Here is a 16141-nt window from a genome sequence, read left to right as displayed (position 1 = left end):
AAGGTCTGTCTTTAGGTCCACTATATCTATATATTTTCATAATGCAACTTTTCAAGCATAGCGTTACATTTAGGTTACGGAGGTTAATCTTGTATTGGAGACTGGTGTAAAGGTTGAGTGAAGACTCCCTTATGGTAATAGTCTATGGCCTACCGTGGAGGTAGTCCGGAACTTGTTGTATGCCAGCAAGTATGTGTTTGGGATGAGGAATTGAGGATGAGGGACGTGTTGTATCTATAGAGTGTTGTGAGGGGCTAGTTCAGCTTATGACATTCTTTGTTACTGGAGTTTGTTAGGAGATACGTACGTTATCCTGACACGACTCTTTCTCTGTATTTGACGCTTGGGGGGCCAACTCTAGGAAATGTTCAGATGCACGTCATGGGGTACGTGCAGATACGTTTGTCTCTTTTGTGACATTTTTGGAATGATCGTCAGAATGTACGTAGTCAGGAAGGAAGCTAGGTGGTATGCTACCAAGCCTCCCAGCCTAGGGATGCGTTCATACAGAGCGTTAGGCTTTTAATGCACGTCTTGCATTAAGGTACACTAGCACGTTACCCGCGCAATGCGGCGGTAGTCGTGGCGACGACGATGTGGTGGTAGATGCGACTATTTGTGGTAGATGAGACGTCGATTGGTGTAGATTATTAATGGGGATATTTTAAAAAATAAAGGATTGATAGTATAACGTAATCATTAATGTTAAGGGGTAGTGTAAGTAAAAATATTTTTTTGCTAAGTAAAAATATTACATATGTTAAGGGTGGTAGATGAAAATATTACATGGAAGGACATTTTAGACATTTCCCCCATGTAACTTTCAACATGGGGGGTATTTTCTTTAATAAGTAGTATAGATTAGCAACTCTTTTATGGAGGTCGAATCTTGCTATATGCCGGCCACTAAATGATCATATGCGCGAGGATTCATTGACGTACTCTACACTATTTTGATTGTTATGCTGGGTGCTAAGAAGGTGGCTAGGTGTTACACTTTCATCAACCAAAAGGTTTCAAGTTTCTAACACTGGCCATGAAAGATCAAAACCTTATGCGAATACAAAAAAGTATAAAAAAAAAATTAGAAAAAACCATAGCATTTACGATGTACGAGTAGGGTTAACGTGAAAACCAATATATATATGAATATCGTGAGAACCATTGGTTTTCCACATCTTTTCTCCTTTTGTGTGTTTTTTTATTTTTTTAACTTTTATTTTTCATTTTTTGAAACTTTTTTTTGTTTTTTATTTTCATTTAACAAAAACCCATTCCAAAAAAATAAAAAATAAATTTAAAAAAAAAAAAACCATATGTGTTACGAATTAAGAAAACCTATAGATACGGTACGGGAGTTGCCCTAAATCCGTTCTAAAGGGGTTGTCACCGGACGCATATGGGAATGGTATGGATTTGATGATCGGCGATCCAAGAGATGGTGACGGTAGTTACGGTACGGGCGTAGCCATTCATGCTAAGGGGCAAAGCCCTTAGAGATGATTTTTCAGTGGTTCTCACCATATATGTTGGTTCTCACTTGATCCCTTCACTACGATGTACCATCCAAATGTGAATATATATCCAAAGGAAAATGACCAATCCTCCTAAAAAATAGCCTAAAAATCCTCTTAAAAGTATTAGAAGGTGACATGTGTTATCCATTCATTCTCTTTCCTAATCTTGCCCCTGATTTTTTCACATGTCTTCATCTCATAATTAGGAGGATCTTTATGCTATTTAGTTAGGGGGATTAATTATTTCCCATATCAAAACATGTATTTTTACAAGTTTGTAACAAATTATTATTATTATTTTTTTATATAAACTTTTATTCTATTTCATATATAAATGAACTCAATCATATGTAACACGTGATCTGAAAGTCCACGTAGCTCTTTATCGAGGGTTGGCAACCCACCTCCCACTTTCTTTTTCACCACTCACTTCTAACCAATCACCTTATGACACCTCAACTTCACCACTCACTCACCACTCATTCAAATTGTGTTGGCATCCAACCACTCACTTCACCACTCACTACTATTTAAAAAAATAACTTAAAAACAAAAGAAAATGTGAAATCACAAGTCAATGATTGGAAAAAAGTGGATGGTGGAGTGCGTGGTGTGACCACACAGTTTCATGCCACGACGCGTGGTCATGCGTTGGCGGCGGTGTTGAGTGGTGGTGTCGTGCCCATAATCCATCCACCATCCATCCGTTGCCAACCCCTACGAAATAATTTAAGAGGTTGGCTTCTTTGACCTTTTTACATTAGGTAGGAATGGAAACTATTTTCTATCATATACAAATTTGGTTTCCCCCTTTTGTTTGAATCTTTCACATATGTTTTCCAATTAAATATTTAAACTAATAAAATACGAGATGGGATTCCTTCAAGTTCCCTAACTTGACTAGTCAAGTTAAGAAGATCTTGACCATTAAATTTTATTCAAAGACCAAGACTCAAAGATGATCATTGAATCTTAACCATTGATTATAATCCAATGGTCAATATTTAACTTGACCCCTCAAGTTGAAACTAACTTGAAGGGATCTCCACATATAAAAGACATCAAAAACACTAGTATGTTATATCAACCATAGGAATCGTTATTATAAAGCGAGCCAAGATAGCTGGATTTTAAGGTTCTTCCACAACATATTCAGGACCATCGAATTACGCAAGTACCTTCTAGTGTGTGTGACTCATAGACGGGTTACGGATAAGGGGTATATATGTGTAGTAGCAATTACCACACAGCCCAGTTACGTTGAACTACAGATCGACTAGTAATCAATTCAGATCGAATCTTCCTTTGAATGTCCATTTGATGTAATCCTAAAGAATGTGGTTGCACATTCTCAAGGAGAACACCAATACAGCAAGGTTTTCTGATACTAATGGCCTCATACAATTGGATCCTGGCTGCACATTCTCAAGGAGAACACCAATACAGCAAGGGTTACAATTGGATCTTGGTAAATTAATCAATGTAAAACCTCTTTGGAAATGTAAAGGCCTAGTCACCTAGCTGGCTGCCAAAAATCTCAGAGAAACTAATCCAAAAGAGTATTACATGATTGCCAACTGGCTCCAGAACCGTAGGTGTGGAATGTTTGTCCAATGATGCCAAAGAAGACATATAAGGTGGTTCCAATGGAGGACATAATCAAATCTTCTTTGGCCGTACACATCGACAAGCAAAAAATGTAATATGCTAGCCAACACTTCTTGTGATAATGCTCGACTCCTCTAGTAAGAAAGAAAACATCGAAGGGTTACTTGTAAATGTGTAAAGAGATATAAGGACGATTTGGATGTCATCATGATATGATAATCACGTTGTTTGGAGATTTGGATTACATCATGGATAGGATACTTGATTTTATGTTGTTTTCTTAATAAGCTGGTACATAATAATGAGGTTTTTGCAGTTTGAACTACCATCTGACTAATAATATGCTTTTCCATCCTTTATATACTAGTTTGATACGTAGGTTAGAAATTTAATATAACCAACCACCCCAAAGAAACCGATAGATTATTTGGTTGTCGAAACGGCTGTGTTTAGAATTGTTGAGTGGTTCTAAACATTCAAATAAGTGCTTAAACCGAACACATTACCTCCTAAAACAATTACAAAATAATATACAAAACCAGGTCAATTGGGCTGTAAACAGATAAATGGTTCAAACATGCCAAAAATCATCAACTGTATTCGAGTACTACCATGTACAAAATCAATCAATTTTTAAAAAAATATCTTAAGTTAGCAATAGGGTAAATCATACTTGTATTCAAAACATTATAAACTTAGAAATACAAGGGAACAAGATTGTAATTGTGCCAATTCTGGACTTTATTGACATGCACTTGAAGATAAACTTAAAAATTACTACTTCGATCGTAACTCAAAATGACATACTACCAAACTTGCCATACCGGTTTTGCCACCTCTACAGACACATATGCTCAGACTGAATGAATGACATCGCACATGTTTAAGGAAACTTTAAGATACAAAAGTGTTGCATATATCTTGTAAATGTTGAAGTTTATATCAGTGGAAGGGTTTTGTAAGTATACACACAGTAAACAGTGTTGCATGTTATACATCACCCTAAAAAATGACATGCAAATTAATATATACTTCATTCCAATGTTTAGAATCTGAAACAATTATGTGCATTTGGATTTTGGATGCAATAAAATCCATACCTCTTACATACATTCTAACACAGCACTACAGACCTTTAGAAATATATTAGGGAAGAAAATTATTTAGATGACAAGGAATGCTTCTAGAGTTGGATAAAAAAGAGCTATAATCTATATATTAATCATTATGACAACTAATCAAGAGATTTTTTGAATTATGCATAAAATTGGGCAATGAGCTAACCTAAAGCTTAACTGAAGTACTCTTTTATACAACGCGAACCCATGTCCCTCCACACATAGGACACCCATGAACCCAGCGGCTAATCCACCATATCTCCCGTTCATTCTGTGTAGATGTGTTGTTGCCCCCTTGTGAGCTAAAAGCTGACGTTTGACGCAAGCATCTAATACACTGCACATAACATACACAATTTAGAATAAAAAACTGACCCAGGTAATACCAGTGCATAATAATCAAAAAATGCCTCTTAAGAACTTGCCTACAGAACTAAAGACCACAAGTTCACATATCAAAGACGCGCATATATTCCCCAAAAAGATAACATTCCAAACATAAATCCATCAAAGAGGCAAATTAGATGTGCAAACACCGCACACTAACTTTTTACTTGAATGCCTCAGCAAAGAAAATTCAAAACATTACAATTAAACTTGGTTTACATGTGTACTTTACCTCATTTTTTATAATATTCAAATAAATTAGAGTCAAACCTAAAGCAGTGTCATTTGTTTATAATCCGAGAAAAGGTCATACATGTAAATGACCAAGGACATGATAAACTACTCTTAAATTAATGGAAACCCAACTGACCAATCTGTTTGTCAATTTGAAAACTAGTATGATCTTATATTGAGATGCATTAACAAATGGGTTGCAAGGAACAGTATTTAAATGTGCTTCTACTGTTTGAATCTGTAAGAGTCAGCAGTTCATTTGAATGTTCGTCAATTTGTTTTCTCGAGGTAACTAATAGATAAAGTGACAAAAGAAGATGCTAAAAAAACTTGATTATGTTACGATTTATTTCTATCAACTATAAGTCAATAACTACGTTGATTATGATATATTAATAAACTACCATCCAAAAATCAACAATTATAATTTTTGAATATTGACCATGAGAAATACAAATGAAAAAGAATATAATTTAGAAAGGGTAATAAAGGGATAACCTAAGTACTACTACTTTTCCTAATATAGTCCGTTTTGTTGCAGCTGAAACTGAAGTTATTAGTTATTACTTAGTCAGAATCACTTTATACGAACAGTAAATAACTGATTACTTCAAAACAAAAAAATCAGATAATCAGTTTCATATCACAAATCCAAACACCCACAAGTTTCCATGAAGTATAAAAGCCTAAAAGAATGCAGTTTGATAAGCATAAACTTTGATAAATGTGAAAGTGTGGACGACAATGAGAAACAAAAGAGAACGGATGATACCTTGTACCAAACCCCTTCAAGACCCGTTTTCCAGACAGCAGTTACCACGTCTCGCCGTGATCCCATTATCCCAAGATATGCACCCAAACCAACTGAAGTGTTTAACCCAAAAGCTGCATCTCTCTCAGACATCCTGCGCTTCCGTGGCCACAATCGTTGGGCTTCATGATGACCATCATTGCTGTCGACCAAGCTGAAGCTCATAGAATCAGTGGAGGTGCTGGGCCTTGACAGATCATCCACACCCAGATCATCTGGGTCAGACCAAGGCCCACCAAATGTATTTCGTCTATGCCATTCTTCAGCAGGAGGATGGAGTTCTAACTCTCTAAGTAACAAACCAGCAGCATCTGCACCTCTAGGCCGAGGCATATTCTGCATGGTAAGAAGTGTTCTCAAAATAATTACATCTAAGACTAATGTGAGTCAAACTTTATAGCATGGAACCGAGTATTTGGATTGAGACCCACATATACACATAGCAATAATTGTGGCAGTGAAAAACAAACACAACTGTTATATTAGTTGGCTAATTACTAGAAATGGCAATGTTGACTATAGCACCTAAAGACGGGACTGGGTTATTCATCATCTCAAATGTGGACAGTTAAATGGGGATGGAGTGGTTAAACCCTAAAGATCTTGAAAGTAACCATCAACTTGAAGAATAAAGAGAAAAAAGGGAGAAAGCAAAAAAGGTGCTCCACAAATAATTTCAAGATCTAGTAACAAAATACGTAAGTGTATGCATGGCTTAAAAAGCTAAAGAACCTATTATTAAAGGCCTAACTTTTTATGAATACAAAATCACGTTTAAAAAAAACAAAGAAATAGATTTACACTTAAATGCTAAAGCCAGCACATCCATACAGCAATTTTATCAGTTAAGACGACCCAAGCACGATGTCTGGACTCTGGAGATAGACTAAATGATCGATATGTATATTTCTCTCCTATTGTTAAGCTTAAATGAAATGTGAAACTTACCTGCATATGTGGGCCAAGAGATGCTTCAACAACCTCTGGCAAAACGGTATAGTTTCCATCTATATAATGGAGACGAACCTGGATGTTGCTACTTCCTACCTGAGAAACAGGCAATGGGTGTGCCAAACCTGCTGTCCGTTTGCAAAGATCCATTAGAATGAGGAAGAGGACCTTTACCTGCATCATTGTAACCTATTAGATCTGAAATGACAGAAACCTAATCTTAAAACAGCTCAGCAAGTTGATTTTAAGCTTGACAGGATATCAACTATTTTCTAACACATCAGTCCCTCTTTTTCACAGCTGAATGATATTTGGCGTAAGTTCTTATAAAGAAAATTAGTATGAAAATCTCCAAACTATCATTATTTCAGCATTTAAAAGGGCTTATAGATTTATTATAGTACAGAAATCAAGTAATGATCTTGCCTCATCAAATGTGTATCCTTGACCAGCGTTTCCAGAACCATATCTTGACCTATTTCCTGGAACTTCCTCGGGACCTTTTGCTCCAGAGCCAACCTGGCCAGCCCGTGAAACAGCTAACTCTTCTGATCTACCCATAGCTGGCGTCACTTTTGCAGGGACAGAGCTGATCTCTTCCACCTTACCAAGAGCCCCATTCTGAGGTTTATGCACAGCTGAATCAGAGCTCCTTTGCGCAGCGCCTATAAATCTTGGCAGTTGAATTCGTCGGAAGAAGAAGCAAAACAGCAAAAGTTGGCACAACCTATGAAGGAAATGGCAGTCCCCGATAAGCCTAACAGCTGGGGTTCCAGGGAAAGTTCCAGTGTTTATACTTATAGGCATAAACGAAGACGGGCCACTTATCGGATTAGGAGCTGCATTCGGAACTGCATCAGAGGTGCTACTGATCTTAGCAATAGCTCCTTGTACCCATGCTTGAATTGGAGTGCTTGCTGCAGAGCTTGCAGCGCCATTTTGAGCACCTGCAAAATAAAAAAAATTAAATCATGTGTTTGAAAATCTGAGCATTCTCACACAAACTCACATTAGAGGTAAACCTATCAACAGGTCGATTTGGGTTATGTTTATTAATGACATGTCAAACCAGAAAAATCAGAAACCAGATTTTAAGGTAACGGGTTAAATGAGTCGAAATTCACCTAAAAGGTACTCTTAATGCATGAAGCTTCCAGGATAAATAATTAAAAAGCTAGAACTTTATAGATGCGTAACTCCTGTTATATATTTGATAATACTGATTATTAACAAAAGAAAAACACTTGCAAAACTGTTGTGACCCAATCTGAAAAATCCATCCCGGGCAGTTAAAGACCCAAACACCCAAAAACCTTCTCCCATTGGGCCACCTCTGTTTCATATACACATATAAAATAAAACCATCACAACACATGTGTTGCAAAAACTTACCTTGTGTTGCTCCAGGGGTGCCAGTACTTTGGGTGGGACTCATCACCATGTTACGGTTGCCACCTGCACCAGCAGTTACAGCATGACTTGCCAGTGTACGACAGAAACTGGCATAACGACGCAAGCGTGTAATGAAATGTGAGGCTAGATCGAGAACAGCATCAACATATGCCTACACATCGAGTATCAATTAGGAAAAAAGAAACTAATATAATCATGAAAAAGTTCAGGAAAGTGCAAACCTGGATGCTTAATACAAGTGCTGGGTCAACAGCCATTGATTCATGGTCAAGGTTGTTTAATGTCTCGCCAGATGCCAACCATGGTTCAACTACTAGAGCTGAAGGATTAACTAGGGCCGATTCTATTCCTTTTCCTAGCATATCCAATAGCAATCTTGCCTGCATATCAAGAACCATTGCTCTCACTTCCTGAGCATTTGTACCTTCTAATAATCTGCATTTAATCCTGTCCAAGCCCTACATAAATCAACAAAATTATTGCAACTTTTCACACGACATACATGCAAATTTATGCTGTTAAACAATCTAATAATTCATCAAATCACAGAATGAGGAATTGAGGATGTAGCAAAAAGTTGTAAGGATTTGAAACACACAGGGCCATATTGTTGTCTGTGCTGGGCAGAAGGAAGAGAGTGAAAATCCGCATCCAGAACCGCGATCACATTATTCAACGAAACTGGGTAAAAACATAATAACCATGAGATCAACACATGTTTTCTGGAAAACCTACTGACGAATTTCTTTAAAAACAATGGTGCCTTAAGTTAGATATAACAATTCATAACAGAGAAATCAAGGGGGATTAGACACATTATTGTATAATAAAATCCAACCGAAGCAGCTGTCAAAAGATAACCAAAATCAAAATGGTACATATTAACTTCATGACACCCAATTAGATGCTATAGTCGAATACCAACTCTTAATCATACCAAATTAGAAGAGAAAACTTTTCTTAAAAGCATATACAAGATAATATACCCTGATTGTAAGTTTTAACATTTCTTTTCATTAATATGATGGTATTTTGAGAGGCCATATGACAATTGATCTTGTCAGAATAAAGCTCTATAGTCAATCAGGCAATCAGCACATCATACAGAGTACATTTTTAAAGGGACTTTCATGTACTATCAGTATCTATATTTATATTCTTTACCAATGCCATCTTCAGCAGCACTCTGTGTACAGCCAACTGCATCCCACCAATCAACTCCAACCATAAGACTCCACCAAAACCTGGTACCACATAACACAACTTCAGAAACACACAATGATTAACAGAAGATATACTGTAGCCTATGTTGTTAATAACAGTGGTATAACGGTGTTATAACGGTGGTATAACGGTTAACGATCCTTCCCCAAAATAACGGTCAAAATAACGGTCCCGTTATTAACGGTGGTATTTACCGTTATTTTACCGATATTTAGTTTTTGATATTTCGGTTGTAACGGTGTTATAACAGATTTTTTTTCTTTTCCCCTTTTTTTGGGCCCAAAACTAATAAATACCTTGTTTTTTAATAGTCCATACTACTAACAAAATAAAAGCCCAGATCCATCTATTATTTTAACACAAGATAAAAAAGAAAAACATATCCCAACCCTAACTTCAATCAATCGATCGATCTACAGCAGCTTCCATCAGGTACACAGCAGCTTCCTTCAAATAATTTATTCATTTTAAGCTTGACTTTTAAGTTTAGTAGTAGTATAAAGTATTAATTATTTTGGAATTTTTACATATATATATATTATAATTATATATAGCATAATATTATGATAACCGGTATACCACCGTTATAACAGATATATCAAATACCGGTGGTCGACCGTTACAACCGTTATTCGACCATTAACAACATAGATTGTAGCATACCCTTCAGCTTGTTAGAAGGTATTGGCTTCCACCCTATATGAACTATTTATTAATCAAACTATGCATGTATATTGTGAGGTAAATTTTAACAAAACTACATATAGTATTTAATATGCATTGTGCCCCACCCTGCAACGTAATGTATTATAGATTACAGATGTTATAACATCATTTCTTTCAAATCACATGTGATAGGTTGGTCTAAGCACTACTACTAGGATCAGTAATGTAAAAAACCTTTCTGCAATTGCACGTTCCCATGTTGAGGAGTTCGTTTTTACTTGGTTGCTTGGAACAGCAGGAGGGAGAACACGAATTATCTTCAACATAGTGCAGTCCCTAGCTGTGTCATGCCATACAGTAGCAGAACAGCAACTGGTAGAAGAAAATGCAGGAGAAGCAATTGCAGAAACAACATTGATCTGATAGTTATCAACAGGTGTGAAGCTTGAACCAGAAAATATGTGCACCCCACCTCGTAAAAATGCAACAGCGACCTCACCACCATGGGCAGAATAGACAATATGAGCAAGAGTTCTAACATCACTTGGCAAATCAAACGGATCAAAAACAACCCTTTTTGCCTTCTCAGTGTCAGACTCGGATGTATTTAGACCCTCAGATGTTCCTGGTGCACCTGCTTGGTTATTTTTAATATTATCGGTAGCTGGGATGCTTTTATTCACTTTTGTAACCCACACCGTCTGCATTGGAGGCTGCCCACCAAAACTGGATGTGGGGTTACCAAATATTGGATGCAGGACAACCGGCTCTAAAGAGGATTCCCAACGTTGAACTCTCCATCCAGTAATTGAAGGACCCTCATCTGGATCATAGGGAGACATGTATTGCCCTAGAAACACAATGGATTCAATCTATGTGTTGATTTGCCAGAACAAGAAACATATGCCTCAAAAGGAAAACAAGTAATTCCATTACATGGATACAAATTAGAGGTGGGAGAATCGATGGGTTGGGTGACATGTCAAAGGGGTTCATGTAGAAATCGAAAACACTCATTTGTCCACTATTAAAAAATAAGTATAGCTGATTCATTCAAAAATATGACTACTAACACTATATTGTTACAATGACAATATGATATAGTAGTATTCAACCTGTTAGGAGGTTGTATGGAATTATAAAAACACTTTGACTGACATTTCAACTAGTTTGGCTAGTCGGAACCATTTGACCCATTTGAGTTTAGCTAACTTTTTTATTTGACTTGTTTGGGATAACATACCCAGATCAACAGTTCATGTACAAATGGGTCAAAATACACCAGCTTCAATATATGTATGTATATATATATATATATTATATAATATGTGTGTGTGGGTGTGTATTCATATGTATATATATTTGCCTAGTCAAGCATCACAAACAGTAAACTGATTATGATTGGTTAATTTTCTAACTAATATGAGTCTAAGGCTGTTTATCTTTTTTAAACAACAGAGAGCACTACAGGCCCCGTAAACCATACTACCTTAGTGTAGTATTACAAAGAACAAGGTATGCCTGACAACACAGCATGAACCCCTGGGTTCTATAATGCAACTCCGTGTACTGAATCTGATAGCCCAAAACGAAAACACCAACAAGAGATGCATGTTCCACAACAATGGAGTAGACAAAAGCTAAATTTAAAGTCAGTACCTTCAACAATTACTATAGTAACCACAGATCCGCCACAGGTCGGGTCAAAGGCGACTGCAGTGACTCCCGAACCCCATGTAGTTGTTGCTGCTGATTGAGCTGAAGCCTCGGGACTGACATATGCAGAAAAATTTGAAACGGGAGAACAATGAAGTGCAACCATGTCACTATAATCTTGCTCTGTCTGCTTCTTCCCTTGTTTAGCTTCTAAAAATAGATATTCCTGCCAGCTAAACAAATATGAAGCCAATGAAGCAAAGCCATCCCATGAAGGTGGATTAAGTGAAGGAGGAATCCCATTGCTAGTGGTAGTTTTTGGAGTAGCTTGAAATCCATTTCCAGGACCAGGGGTGACCTCCCAGACAACAACAGTAGATGGATTCACAATTGGAACTCCTGCCACGTGCAAGGCTCCTGTGTCCGTCACAATTGCATCAGCGGCCATAATACCACTGGGTCCAGCTCCCAGTAGACCTTTACTTGTACAAAACCATTTAGAAGCGCCACTCTGATTCGATGACCATTGGGACCAGTGTAGCTGTATAGATCCAGATGAGAAGACGGAGCATACACAAAGAAAGTTCGGCCATCCAGCTGGATTTCAAAAAAGAATCCATTTAGGTTACAATGTCATTGAGCAAAACGAACAAAAAAAAAACTTCAAAAGACAAAAGAACCACCAGGAGCTTGAGGTTGTTGTGAAAGGAACTTTTCCTCAAAAGTGGACTTAGTAGAATTACTTGATCTTGAGGATAGCCACCTATACTATTTTTGCCAAAAAAAACAAAGAAATGTCAAGGTGTCATCACGCTTCATATATAAATAGCACTAGGATGGCAACAAATTCGTACAGGAGACGCCCCAGACAACCACTTTGTAACAACTGCAATATCCTGCCGCCACTCATGCTCCCGCTGCCAACAGCTAGCATCTTTAACCAGACTAGTTGATCCCTGCAGTATCAAAAAGCATGTGAGGGTCAACGTGTAATATCAAAGAACCAAGGGAACTTGGCAAGAATACTCCCAATCATATGATCAATAAGACAAAAAATAATATTTTTTTAAATACAAATAGATTGCTACATAGACCAATAGCCTCAGATTAAATATTTAAAACCTGGAAACATAGAATAAACGGGCAGGCAAAAGCTTACTTGGGAAGGTTGAGACCAGATAGTTATCCGTCCATGAAAATTAGCAATTAGCAAAGCACGAGGACAAGACGAAGGAGACCATTCAATAAACTGAACTGAATCACGAGGAGAATCTGGCATAGTTATTCAACAAACGAAGTCATAACCTAGAATAACTTTATACCAAAAGGGACAGCACAAAGAGCTTCTATACAACAATACAAAGACAACTAACAAAGATTGCCAAACAAATTCATATCTGAAAAACGTTCAGTAAAAAAGTTGCAGAGTGCAACAGAGCAGTCGTTATGCAAAGAAAATGCACAAAGAACACCATAGCTCTCAAATGACAAAGCCATAGCTACTGAATGTCTGGACCAACACGAAATTGATAACACATCATGTAAAAGAATTTCATAAACGTTACCTGCTATGACATTAAATACAGTCGACTCTGTTGGTCGTTCAGGGATTACTATATGAATCGGGATCCAAAATGGTGGATTTGCATTGGAACTACAAGAAAGAAAGAAAAAGAAATCTTAGAATGATAAATAGTAACCAAAAAGGTAATCGCCTAATCACTGAAGTTTGACATTAAATCCTGATGCATTATACCAATTGCATCTGTATATTGACAAGTGACAATTCAAAACGACATAATATGTTTCAGAATTTGAACGAGGCCAGGTACCTCTATAATAAAGTATTAATGTCCCCAAAATAAAGGACTACCACACATAGATTCATTAAGATACTACAACCAATTTAAAATGATGCCAAGCCACTAGTCTTAAGATAACAGTAATAAAAAAAATGCTACAGCAAATTAGGTTGACTGCTTGAGAACACACTTATATTATAGCTAAGTAGTTAATAGATAGGATAGTAATAATCAAATAAAGTGGTATGCAACAGTCACGTGGTGGAAAAAACATATACTACTTGATTACCTTGGTATACGTGCACAGGTCTCTGATGCACATGCAATAGCATTTAGCTTTCCACACCAAGCAACAGCACTGTTACATCATATGGGTAGATCCAATTAAATAAATTACTATTCAAATGAAATGAAACAGATTCAGAAAATAAGAGTCATATAATCTAGCGCCATAGCTTTTATCGGAGCTGAGAATTGTTGGTATCAGTTGTTTAAAAATGCATGGCAAACATAGCTGCAGTTTTAGCAGAATTGTGTAAATTGACATAAAAGGATATTTCATTTTTGTGCAAAACAATTATCAGGTATGTGGTTCTATTGAAAGGATATATTCGTAAGTTTTTATCAAAAACCCGAGCTTAAATCTAAAAGCTACTTTAAATTTTGGGTCAAGTATTTTTCGAAAGCATGAGTTATTTTTGGAAGCTAGTTACAATTTGAGTAAGTACTACTTCACAAGTGGAAGTCCTAAGTCTATTTTTGGAAACTACTTTGCATTTAAGTAGCTTAATTGCTTAACTTCTAATTTTATGATTATTACGTTAAAGCTAAAGCATCATCATCCAAATAAAGCATTTTTCCGGTGGAAGCTTAATTTGTTCAAAAAAACAAAAGCTTAAGCGCTTCACATCTGTGTGTAAAGCATACCCTATACCTCCACTTTCGATTAATGACATCAAGATTCCATCCAAAAGGATGTAAAAGTTATCAATATAGCATTTTAGCCACAGACATTTATATATTTGCATAAATAATAATACAGTACTGGGGCAAACAAAATTGCAAGATGCATAGAGAGAGTCACCAGACTTGAAGAGAAGTCATTTCAAATATCCACAATTGTCCAACCAAACTGTGTGAGCCTAATACGTCTCAAAAACATAAAACAGGATCCAAAAAACAATCATAAATGTATTAGATGTTCTCTGATCAAAAGATAGTTTCATGCTTCCCTAATTTCGACCTAGTAACTTTAAATTCAGATGGAATATGAACCTTAAAGTAAAGTTGGCAGCAAGAGCAGACATACTAGGTTACTAACCAGTTCTTACATAGCAAGCTCCTAATCTCCCATGTATCATTTAGACAATGATTAGGTGTAACCTACAATAAGATTCTATCGAATTAAACAGTCCACTTTCCAACCCTAGTAACATCCCCCCCCCCCTTTCTCAAGATTTTATCTCATGTCATTACTTAACTATAGAGATACTAAAATTCTGCAGAAGGTATAAGCATAGCTTCAAAAGAATTCGACTTTCTTTCTATTTAGGGCAAATATTCAATAGAAAGGTAACTTAATTACATAATAACTATGTTGAACAAAAAAGAGGGTGTAAGTTCAATTTTGAACATAAAAAGGAGAATATTCATTGGACTATTAAAAGATTTTCAAGTGGCAACGAGATTCAAGCCTGCGACCAGAGCATTTGAAGACCGCGTGTAAACCAACTCTTCCAAGGAGTAGTTGGTTTTCAAGTGTAAAGGAAGAATATTTAAGTCATGTTTTCGCGTCTTTTAAAACTTAAGTCATTACATTTCCAATTTTCTAACTAAAACTGAACTTAAAAGATCCTTTCTTTCGTTCAAAAATCATTTTACGTTCCCCTAACTATGAAATTCACGTAATTACGTTACCGATTTCCCACACTTGCCTTCTAAATATGTTAGATTTCAAACTATCAACCAAACAATTCATAAAATAAACATAATTATCCATCACACAAAACACAATTAAACAAAACATAAAAAAAGCTGTGATATAAATAATCATATATATATATATAGAAATGATACCTAAAATTACGACAGAGCTCAGGAACACTCATTTTAAACTGTAAATTAGAGGTAGGCTGTTTAAGCCTAATACAAAAAACAGTTGCAGGATCAACAGATATATCATCTTCATCCATGGGATCACTGCCACCGCCTTTATCCATCGGATCACTACTATCTCCGCCGTCACCGGCGCCGGAATCAGGTGCAGCACCGCCGGAAGATGATGATTCTTCTTCGTGAGAAGATTGTTTATTATTATTAGTAGTAGTATTATTAATAGGAGAAGTACTACTCATTTGAGAAGAAAAAAGAGAAACAAAAAAAGGAATAAACCCTAATTTATATACTGGAATTTTTATTATTAAATTATTATAAATAAAAGTGGGGGAGAAAGTCGCGAGTGAGGGCGACAGGTGACTGTTAAGTTTGTCTGGTGAATTTTAGGGTTTACTTATGTGTCGTGACAAATGAAATGGGGACAGATCAAATCAATACTATAGTTTACTTTCCGGTTACAAGATAGTCATGGTAGTGCTCTATTATTAAGTCATCTCCAAATCTTCAATGACATTTAGGGGTTGGCAATGGATGGATGGTGGGTGCATTATAACCGCGGCGTCACGACGGAACACCGTCGCCAACGCCCGACCATGCGTGGTGGGGTGTGTTTGAATGGTCACACCACTCGTTCCACCA

The 16141-nt window shown here is 36.6% G+C and overlaps 1 protein-coding gene across 1 annotated transcript; it reads right to left on the bottom strand.

Moving 5' to 3' along the window:
* Positions 1–4240: 4240 nt before the first annotated feature.
* Positions 4241–15867, bottom strand: LOC122595096 (mediator of RNA polymerase II transcription subunit 16). Its single transcript, XM_043767401.1, has 16 exons — positions 15464–15867; positions 13677–13745; positions 13151–13239; positions 12745–12857; positions 12440–12541; positions 12269–12353; positions 11589–12182; positions 10164–10779; positions 9204–9283; positions 8638–8720; positions 8261–8497; positions 8019–8190; positions 7053–7573; positions 6624–6800; positions 5637–6011; positions 4241–4580 (listed from the first exon to the last, which is right to left on the bottom strand). Exons 1-16 carry the CDS (start codon positions 15739–15741, stop codon positions 4434–4436), a joined length of 3738 nt encoding a protein of 1245 aa, XP_043623336.1. The 5' UTR covers positions 15742–15867; the 3' UTR covers positions 4241–4433.
* Positions 15868–16141: the final 274 nt, after the last annotated feature.

The sequence above is a fragment of the Erigeron canadensis genome, chromosome 4 (genome assembly GCF_010389155.1).
Source record: "Erigeron canadensis isolate Cc75 chromosome 4, C_canadensis_v1, whole genome shotgun sequence".
In the NCBI taxonomy this organism is placed as follows: Eukaryota; Viridiplantae; Streptophyta; class Magnoliopsida; order Asterales; family Asteraceae; genus Erigeron; species Erigeron canadensis.
Note: the sequence above shows the minus strand (reverse complement) of the source record. Positions and strands in the feature narration are given on the sequence as shown.